This window comes from Diachasma alloeum, unplaced genomic scaffold (assembly GCF_001412515.2).
Source record: "Diachasma alloeum isolate Michigan unplaced genomic scaffold, Dall2.0 Dall_scaffold_00178, whole genome shotgun sequence".
Taxonomy (NCBI): Eukaryota; Metazoa; Arthropoda; class Insecta; order Hymenoptera; family Braconidae; genus Diachasma; species Diachasma alloeum.
The window spans coordinates 3,571,635-3,582,997 of record NW_021680344.1 but is presented as its reverse complement, the minus strand read 5'-3'; the positions used below and the strand labels follow the sequence as shown (position 1 = coordinate 3,582,997).

At 39.0% G+C, this 11,363-nt stretch overlaps 1 protein-coding gene across 1 annotated transcript in view; it reads left to right on the top strand.

Annotated features, from left to right (window-relative positions):
* Positions 1–11,363, top strand: part of LOC107038883 (prolactin-releasing peptide receptor) — a 37,982-nt gene that overhangs the window by 14,540 nt on the left and 12,079 nt on the right. The window contains exons 2-5 of the mRNA XM_015258197.1: positions 427–606; positions 899–993; positions 2,730–2,879; positions 6,529–6,720. Coding sequence (XP_015113683.1) covers positions 427–606; positions 899–993; positions 2,730–2,879; positions 6,529–6,720 — 617 coding nt within the window. The remainder of the gene's footprint in view (positions 1–426; positions 607–898; positions 994–2,729; positions 2,880–6,528; positions 6,721–11,363) is intronic.

The window sequence follows — 11,363 nt, the reverse complement described above, 5'->3', positions numbered from 1 at the left end:
AATAATTGCATTTTTTATTTCAATAACGCATGAGTAAACAGGGATATGAACGCAGATTTAATATAGGCCCATAGAATTACGGGGACCGGCAAGGAATTAGAAAGTCTGAATACAAGTCCTGCTTACACCTAACAAGTGCTGAAATGGGACATAACCAGAGGTAGAAAGGTCTCGGAAGCACTTGGGAAGAGGCTTCCCAAGACCTATCCAGTTCTGAACGGAAAGACCTAAGTAGAACTTGTCAGGTCCAATTATTCGACTCGGGTAGTATCGATTGAATAATCCTCAAATGTTTTGATTCAAGACATGAAAATGTCTTGTCCATTAAATGTCTTGTTTTTAGACGGAAAAAAATTCTTATTTTAAGACATTCGAATACATTTTTAAACAACGAATTCATGTGGATTGCATTGATTTATGTTTCAGGACATACCCATTCATGTATCCATGATGACTTTCTTACTGATTGCCGGCGACAGATACCGGCTCGTGAGTGTACCTGGAAAGCCGAGAATTCCAGCGTTCGTCTGCGCCCTTGGTACCTGGTTCTTCGCAGTTTGCATTGTCCTACCATACGCGATTTATACTACTTATCTCGATCTCGAGGTAATCCAATTTATTCTTGAATCACCGCGATTCTGAATGAACGCAATGCAGCGTAATGTAATAAGTGCCGGGAATATCTGGCTTTACGACTCTCAATTCTCTCGGCCTCATTGAAGCCCATTGGCTTTTTATGCTAGAGTAATGGTTTTTCTCGTAATTTTAGCAGGGGGATGAGCTCACGGGGCATGAAGGGATACATAATTTATGGAGTTGTGAATAGGGGGACGAGTTTATGGCGGGGTTCATTCATTTTTCAGTGATACTTCAGAGCTTTTTTTCCATCTCTTTATAGAGCTTCAAGAAACTGCACTTCCGAGGCCTGGGAATTTGCCTGGCTAATCTCACTGATGATATACAGCAGTACATGAGGAGCTTATTTTTACTTACGTAAGACGGAATTTCCTTTTTTTATTGTGTTAATCCACTTATATTTGTCAATGAATTATTTACTTTTTATTTAACCTTCTGGAGTTGATTCTTATCACCGAATAATTTTATGGAAAATGTATTATTAAAATTAACTATCACGGATTGAGGTTCACACGGTCTTGAGGTCTCGTTCGATCCCCACAATGTGAAAATAATTTGATTGAAATTTTCGATGCCTAGGACTTCCAGAATGTATGTCGCAATGGCTTAATTTGTGCCCCCAAAAATGAATTAAATTCGAAGTTAATGAATTGTGTGAATTCAAGTGTTACGTAGAATTCACGGAAATTCATGAGTTTTCGGTGGGAGTGATATGAAAATTTCACAATTTGCCATTTGAATTTTCAGTAGAACATGAATATTCAGAAACAAAATGACAGAAATTTTCAATTTCTCCCTGAATTTTTTTCATTTTTCTGAATATTCACTGAATAATGGAACTGAAAAATCAAGAATTTTATTGATTTCCAGATCATTTGAACAGAAAATTAATAGGATATTTGATTTTTCAATGAAGAGATTTCCTGAAATTTCAGCGGGACTTGAACACGATAAAAATTTCCGGAATTTCACTGAGAAAAAAAAATATTTTTGCCAAATATTCATTTACTTGGGAGAAATATTCATTTTTTCAAAATGGTATTTTTTCTATTGATTCATTCCCAGGCGAGCCTGATTAGGTTTCAACTATGACAATCATGTTGCTCTAGAGGATAACTATGTTGCATTTGACCTTGGATGAACTCATCCAATGATTATTCATTTTTCCTAAATTTCGTATTTTATAGGAGGATGAATTTCCATTAATTTTTTAATGTTGATAATTATTGAGGGAGTGCACTCAAGATCATAACTAACATGCTCATTTTCAGGAACAATATAATTGTCCAAATTGACACCTATTGAGGATTGCCTGAGACTAACTCGACTGGAGAAATACGTCATTGGAAAAATAAATACTTCTCTCAAGCAAATGAATATTTGGCAAAAATAATATTTTTTCTCCGTGTTGGCACGGAAAATTCAGACGAGAATTTTCCGGGACTGGATTTTAGCTAATCACAGCGCAGTATTCGAGGTCACAATACTCTTTTGTTATCAAATTTTTTTCGGAAATTGCACACTAGTTGCTGGAAATTGCATCTGATAATTGCATAGTAGCTCTTCATTTATTTTTAACCAATTGGATGTTTTGCTGGAAGAAGCTCTCGAACACTGCACTCCGCTTGGCCAAAATCCAGTCCCCGAAAATTCTCCGCCGAATACCTCTCGACCTTCAAAATTAACCGCAATATTTCCCTCAAGCTTCTCTGCAAACAAACAAAAGTGTTAAGTTTTGCAGAAAAATTTTAGCCTGCAAAACTTGAAACTTTCATTTGTTTGCAACGAAGCTATCGGGAAATATTCCGATAATTTTGAAGGTCTCGGGGTATTATAACTGAAAATTTATAACAGTGTAGATGTAATTGAAATGTCAGTGATAATCTACCCTGCAAAACACAATTATCCTGAATTTCCAAGCTGAATGAGGTATTCCATGAACAATTTGATCTTAAATTGAATTCAAATTCACAACATTGAGCATTCAAGGGCAACTATTGCTCAATTTTCAAAAAATTTCTAACAGCGCAGTCACTAGTTTTCCTAGAGTAAAAATTCTTCCTCGATAAGAAAAAATGTAACGTCACCCGCAGTTACATCGCTCCACTGACAGTGACGGCCTACCTCTACGTCAAAGCCAGCCGAGAACTCCAGGACCAGGACGAGCCGATGGGAGTGGCAATGTTCGAGGCCCGAGCGAAGAACTACTCGCGACACAGCAGCAATACCAGCAATGATGTAACGTAAGTGGCGTCTTTTTCATTCACCCCGAACCATTGTTTAGGGGCAATTAACGGGAAGTCTCTAGCCCCCCCCCCCCCTCCGCCGAACAAAGGGATCTTATTCCGCAGGCAATATGAATTTCGCGAAAGTTAATGGGAGTACGGTTATACGCATGTACCTCGGGAGACGTCTGGCTCTCGGAGGTGATGGAAAATTTTCTGGGTAACTACCCTTGAAATATGAAATGGTTAATAACACGTCAGGTGGTGGGGAAATGATGGAAAAATAATCCCAGTATTGTCGAACAGCAAACACAACGTGTGGAATGTTTATTTTTTTAAATGCATGTGGAGGACAAAATATTCGAGGACACGGAAACGCGGTAAAAACACGTGTTTCTATATTCTTTTTATTGCGAATCATAAACGCACAGTAGAATAGGATGAATAGGGGATTCCAGAGAGCTTTATTGAATTCAGTAAAAGAATTGTAGAGCTACATAAATGAAAAAAGAAACGTGAGATTTTTTGTGACGATAGAATGCATGTGCGCGGATTTCATTTTACGTCTTTAAACAGTAGAAAGTTTGAAATCGACCTCTGGGAATGTGAAATGTTGGTACACTCAGAGAAAAAATTAGCTCTGCCGAGAAACTCAATAACATTGACTTGATAAAACTGGAGCCTCACATAATTCTCTGAGAACAATTACTACTACGAAAATTATCGTATTTTGCTGGCAACTTTCTTTTTTATCCACAAGTAATTGATTCAACCACGGAAAAAAACCCGAATTGAGCATAACATATACTTGATTCAAGTATATTTTATACTCAATTGGGGAATGGATATTTTAATTCCAAGATGATTCTTTTGTATCAGGCCGGATTGTAGCAAGCCCTTTTAAGTGTAATATAAGGGTCAGGCACTGTGTGTCAGAATATAAGGGCCAAAAAGTAGAGGTTAAAAATGGGGGTCAGAATATAAAAGTAAAAAATGTGGGTGTCAGGCAATGAGGGTCTAAATATAAGTCATATATTATGCTTGATCACCGTTTTTAGCCCTTATATGACCCTTATTGCCCGACACCCATTTTTTTTACTTTTATATTCTGATCCTTATTTTTTGATCCTAATATTCTAACCCTCTTTTTTCAACCCTAACGTTCTGACCCTCATTCCTTCACCTTTACATTCAGGCCCTCAGTTTTTCACTCTAATATTCCGACCCTCATTTCTTAACCTCCACTCTTTGACCCTTATATTCTCACACTTAGTCTCTGACCCTTATATTATTTGAGAGCGTTCGGTATAACCCGGGCTGATACGAAATAATCATTCTCGAATTGAAACACCCATCCTCCACTCGAGTTTAAAATACACTTGAATCAAGTATATGTTATTCTTGCATCAGGTTTACGCATGTACTTGATTCTGGTATAAAATATACTTAATTCAAGTATATTTTTTCCGTGACACGACAAAAGATCTCTTCGAGGGTTCAAACAAAACCATTAAGGGTCCGAATGTCATGAGGGTCGTGTCACATATTAATCCGTCCATAAAACTATTATAAGTGCCACACGAGTCATGTAAAGGTCACACGGGATTTATACAGGGATAATACGAGGTTCACATGCATTACATGCACTAACAGAAGCCTCGTCAACAGCAAGTGAATCTCTATCAGCGGCATTTCTATCAGCGGAATCATCAGGTGCATCACGGTGAATGATTAATGCAGAAAATATTGACTGCACTCCGCAGTGAAAACATCCAAGTTTCCTCTGATAAAACGAATCTTTTTCAATTTTCCATTTCCGTGCCAACAGATATTCATGGAAGAGCCCTGTATATTCGACGATTCTCCGTAATATCGAAATGTGCTTGTTGTTCAATGCAATCAACAATGCTTCTTTTGTACACATCTCGTGTTTCAATGTTTCGTACATTTTTATTTCCCCGCGAACGAAGCCCCAAGTGACCTGCGAAATCGGAAGAGAGGGGTTCTATTCCATTAATACAATACCTGCGCAACCTGCCTGGGTTTGAACCAAATAGCCACCGCAGTGGAAAATTTCCGGAGAGAATAGTTGTCTTCCCTAATTTTTTCGCCTCGTGTTCTTTGCTAATATGTTAACAAAGCGACATGATGTCGCTGTGTTCGTATTTACAAGAAGGTAAGCCACTAATGGATGAATAATCCGCGACTGAAGGAGAGAAGATAATCCAGTTACTGATACTTGAAACCCACATGCGGATTTATCTCGACTTTTCGTCCTATTTCAGTCTTACTCGGCGCGGGGAATGAAAAACAACAAGTGTAAAAACCATTGGGCTTTTATTCCAGTCGAGTTTTCAGTGGTACTAACTTTTTACGCTGGCGACATGAATTGGATTTTCTTCCTGTTGATGTTGCTGGTTACGCCCTGTCGGTGGAAATTCCGATGGGTAAAATAATCCAGAAGAATGTTGAATGAAAGCTTTGTAATCGCTCAAATTTAAGTTTTCATTTTTTTGTGTTAGGGTTATTAAATGTGGTCTAAATTGCGTTTAATTTAATTCTATTAATTCTATTAAATGCGAATTTGTGCATTGAGAATTATTGAATTATTTCCTTCATATAGAGGTCCAGAAAGTCGATGGATAGCATGTAGCATCCCGCTTTCCAAAGTAATTTATGCCTTAAAAACATCTAAGGTTGACCATGTAAAATAGCCCGGGGATAATATAAATATTCTCTTGATTCTATCAGAGTATGATGGGGGTCGCACAATTCGTTGTTGAGTCACAGCACATTTTTTAAGCGTTTTGAAAGAGAAAATCGGTTTCTTCATGATTACTGAAAGAATAATCAGTAATAGCAATTAAATCAGGGCTTGAAAAGTATATTTCAATGCCTTCTTAATCAAGTTGAAAAATGGTAAGAATAGCACCATGGCTGATCAAGTTACACAATACCGTCATGAGCTTTTTATGCCAAAAGCTCTATCTCTATTAAAGTCAGGTACCAGTCTATTATGTTGAATACTTACTCATATTGATTCATGGTCCCGACTAACTTCTGATAGAACCTGGCTTAAACTCTGGCTAAATTCTGAATAACCCCTGATTAAATCCCGGCTATTCCTGACTAAACCTTGATTGAACCTTGATTAAACCCGGACTAAAAACGAATTCGAGTCTTGAGAGGGTCTGAGTGTAGAATTATTCGACAGAACGAAATAATGCGCAAAATTTTGATGACATTTCAATTGATGATAGTACTATGACATGAAAAAATAGAAGAAGAGAATAGTGAGATAAGAATTCAAAAAAGAGAACCCATTTGCAAGCAAATTGCCAACTTATTTAGCGACAATAAGTACAAAATGCAATTGTCCACTTGTTTAATCCCGAGAGATTCTAAAAATGCCAGCTTTACGGCTTTTTTGTACAAGGATAATCCCATCCTCCACGACCTCTCATCCGATAGAGCATAAAAATTCATAATCTCCAGACATCGGAATTCAAATGTGATCCCAGGATGAAATTGTCCGTAAAATTGGGATTATTTGTGTCGAACGCGTTGGATATCGATTCCACATTATGTATCTGCGGGAATAATGGTATCTCCAAGGTCGATCGCGAGATGTTTTTTACTCAAGTTATTTTTCCCACTCTCGTTCCAGATTACTTCGGGACGGAAAACGTGAGAGCGGTAGCGTGATGACTAGCGGAACTGTTGGGCTCTCCGGTTTTTCAACTACCTACGATCTTTATGACGCTGAACTGGACGTGAGGAAGGAGAAGCGTACACAGAAATATCTCATCTTCATGGTTTCGGTTTTTGCTATTCTGTTGTGTCCGCTCATGGTACTCAGGTGAGATTTCTTTTTTATCTATCACTTTATCATTTTTTATAAGCACTTCTTGGAATCATGACTTACGAGTTGTTAAATTGGGTTTGAAATCGCATGGAAGGATCACCTGGGATCAATCCAATCATTGAGTTTCAACCAAATGTAATAATTCCCGGTATTGACTTCGATTGCAATCATGACCTTTATAAGAGTCACAAGGAGGTCCGAAAGGTTCTCCAGACTTAAACATCTAAGGAATATATTCATAGTGTTCTTATGACCCTCTTGGTCTTCATTTGACTTTCAAGATCCTTCTTATGGCCTTTATTTGACCCTTAAGATCCATTTTATTGTATTTATTTGAGCCTTATGACCCTTCAGATGATTTCAATGGTCTCTATTTGCGCCTTATTACAGTTATGATCTTTTTGACAGCTTTAATTTGAGTCTTATGATCTTCAAGAGCCTTCGTATGGCCCTCATTTGATCCTTAAGATCCTTCTTATGGACTTCACTTGACCCTCACGATCCTTTTTGTGGCCTTTATTTGACCCTCATGACTCTCAAGGTCATTTTAATGGTCTCCATTTACCTTATTACTTTTATGATCATTCTTATGCCCTTTATTTGAGCCTCATTATCCTTATTATCATTTTATGGACCTCAGTTAAGCCTCATGACCTTCAAGAGCCTCCGTATGGCCTTCATATGACCCTGTATACCCTTAAGATCCGTCTTATGGCTTTCATTTGAACCTCAAGATCCTTCGTATGGCCTTCGTTTGGCCCGTACGACCCTTGTGATTCTTTTTATGCCCTCCATTTGATCTTCTTATGACCTTCATCCATAAGAAGGTCACATAGATCCTTTTTCTGGCCCTTATGATCCTCTCTACATCCTTCATTTGACCGTCGTTTTAGAAAAATGGAGATAACCCTAATCATGCTTTATCAGTTGTCTTCACTTCATCAGTTTCCCAAAAAATCTAAAACAATTAAATGAAGTTTATTTAACTCAAATAAATTATTTCTCTGGTGCATCCAATCGCATCACTCACCATGAACTCATGTATCGCTTCCAACAATCACAGGATTCACACACTTTATAAAACAACGAGAGAAACGACTGCTTGCACTTGCCCAGAAAGAATTATTGTTAGAAACAGGAGAGCCAAGGAATCCAAAGCTTATCAACCAAAGGATTACCCTCGAGCAACTTTTCCAATTCCTCAATCGGGCCACCCTCACACCCCCTGCGACGCTCCACCATCAGCAATTTCTGAACGCAATAAAAAAAAAATCTGTATCGACACCCAAGTTTTTTTCCGTAGCCCGTGTTGCTAGTCGTTCCTCACGGAACAAATAGAGTCACGCGAGAGACTTTATTTATTGTTATTTAATGGCTTATTGGAATGAATATATTTTTGTCGGGGGTAGACAGTGTTTACGAGTCTTATAAATTTCATCTTTCCATCGGTTAGGCGTGTGACCGGCACGGACACGTGATGGATGTTTATTAGTCGGGGATTCCGGGAGCAGAGATTTATCGATGAGACCGGGAAATGGGGAAAAAAGGATTCGGGGAATGAAACGAATGGAGACGGGTGAAAAACCAGTCGACAGGGATTTATCGGATGGTTTTAGGTGGAATTCCAGTACAGCACGGCTTGCCCTCTTGAGTTTTCTGTTGGCGATTACTTCATTCTCTCTGGTTTGTCACTGGGATTGTCAGGGACATCGGCAGGGGCCGTTATTTCAATGATGCGGAAGGAAAATACAAATTTAAATGTTATTGAGTTGGAGATTCGAGAGGTTCAGGGTGAATTTGGGGGAGATTACAGGGGTTGAACCGTGAGGATCATTTCGAAATCGAAATGATTTGTGTCATTTTCTTCACTCACTCGCTGCAATATTGATAAGGCAATATTTGTATTTTCATGGGGAATAAGTGTCTCGGATCGGAAGTATGAAATACCTTTCGTTATGACTCCAAATGTGAGGGCTGCAGGGTAAAGTTGCATTCTCATGCATCAGGACTTCCATTAAAAACGAAAATGAAGAATGTAAATTCAAAATTTTTCTTCATCCACTCTCTCTGGGGCACCTCAACCACAAGAGGATTGCTGACTGGCCCGAGGGGTCACATTACACGGGTTAAATTGATTCACGTAATTCCATTGACTTCAACTGACTTCAAATAATGATATTATGATTTCCACAGGGATTTCAAAGACGGGTGAAAACCAGTCGACAGGGATTCATCGGGTGGTTTTAAGTGGAATTCCAGTACAGCACGGCTTGTCCTCTTGAGTTTTCTGTTGGCGATTACTTCATTCCCTCTGGTTTGTCACTGGGGTTGCCAGAGACATCGGCAGGGGCCGTTATTTTAATGATGCGGAAGGAAAATACAAATTTAAATGTTACTGAGTTGGAGAGTTGAGAGGTTCAGGATGAATTTGGGGGAGATTGCAAGGGTTGAACCGTGAGAACCATTTCGAAATCGAAATGATTCGAGTCATTTTATTCACTCACTCGCTGCGATATTGATAAGGCAATATTTGTATTTTCATGGGGAATAAGTGTCTCGGATCGGAAGAAAAACCTTTTGTTATGAAATACCTTTCGTTATGAGTCCAAATGTAAGGGCTGCAGGGATAAAGTTGCATTCTCGTGCATCAGGATTTCCATTAAAAACGAAAATGAAGAATGTAAATTCAAAATTTTTCTTCATCCACTCCCTCTGGGGCATCTCAACCAGAAGAGGATTGCTGACTGGCCCGAGGCGGCACATCATACGGGTTAAATTGTTTTGTTCAACTTATTGTTAGACGAAATTTTGAAAAAATGTTGCCTGAAATTTGCCTTGAAATGAATCATTAGCAATATAAAAGAAATAAACGTGCTCTGTATGACTTCCGCCTCACTTTCTTTCGATTTTTCACAAAAAATTCTCAGAACGGCGATGGCTCAGTAAATCATGGCATCGGATAAACTCTTATACTGCCGGCAGTCGAGTGGCGCGGGTTCGAAGTTACAGTAGGGGAGGGTAGGGCAAAACGGCCCCCTAGGGCAAACGGTCCACTGGCAGAAAATTGATTATTTTTTAATTTTTTTGATAGTGAGACAGTGAGTGCCTCCATTCGGAAGCAAAAACAAACATTTAAAATCATTTGTGGTTTGAGGTGATTAGAAAATCTGATCAAATTGCGGTTGAACGACACTTCTTATCTATAAAACCCCTGTGACGGTTATGATCCTGAAATTCACTATTAATTCAAGATATTCAGTGTTCCCGATTTTCAGGAAAGAAAAAAAAATTACCAATTTTCAGTCAGTGGTCCGTTTTGCCCTCCCGGTCCATTTTGCTCTACCTTCCTCTAGTCCTGAACCGGTTCAGATTGACAAGAAGATATATTAAACAAATAAAATAGAATCACGGTGACAATTCCATCAGACCCCATGGGACAGCCAGTCCGCTTATTACCAAAATTTGAAATTGGCGCTTGATGGCATATATTTCTGACCTTATGAAACAATTAAAGGCTCAGAATAGTGTCATACCCTCCGTGTGCAGGCAAATATTCGAAGCTGCAGTCACATTGACAATGAAATTTTTTGCCAAACGAGAATAGCACCTACACGTGCTGGCGAAATTGCACTGTATTGCTCTAGTCGTATAGCGCACAATTTATGCTTATGGAATATTCACTCATTTTTTTTATGCTTATTTTATATCGCTTCGAGTCTGATGAGACTATATGGCGATTGATCAAGACTTTAAAAATGGTTAGATCTCACCATTCTACCCGGCCAGGAATCGAACCTGGAACCTATCCGTTGTGAGGCAACGGCCTTAACCACTACGCCAGGCCACCGGGCTAAAGAATATTCACTCAATATTTGATTCGTGATTGCAATGAAGTTCGGACCGAAAATAAAGAGGCTCATGATTTTTTGCGTGATTCAATGCTTAAGAAAAATTATTTCATAAAATCACAGAAAAATTCACGCGAAATTCAACTCGTGAAATTTCCTCTGCTGAATACAAATTAATGACTCAATTAAAGAACATTCCGCATGGGCTAGCATGAGTGAATACCCCAATGCAATATGACCATTACATTACTGGCTAAGAATGCCGAAGGTTAATTGAATGTCAGCTACACCCGGAAATATTACAGCCGCCGGTTTTCAAACTGGGTCACGTTCGTCATTTCTCCGAATTCCATGCATTGTTATTGGGTTCTCAAACCAAATTTCCGCTGTATTGAAGGAATATGATTAATATGAACAGCCCCACCATCAATCGTCCGAGCCGTCTGTCTAACGAGCATTCGCGTGAAATCGAAAATTGTCGCCACACCCACGGGATCTTTCCGACCTCAAAGGTTCTACACTGATAGGAAGATATTAATTTCATTCAGATGCCCGAGTCGAATAATTGGACCTGACAAATTCTACTTAGGTCTCTCCGTTCAGAACTGGATAGGTTTTGGGAAGCCTCTTCCCAAGTGCTTCCGAGACCTTTCTACCTCTGGTTATGTCCCATTTCAGCACTCGTTAGGTGTAAGCAGGACTTGCATTGAGACTTTCCAAATCCTTGCCGGTCCCCGTAATTCTATGGGCCTATATTAAATCTGCGTTCATATCCCTATTTACTCATGC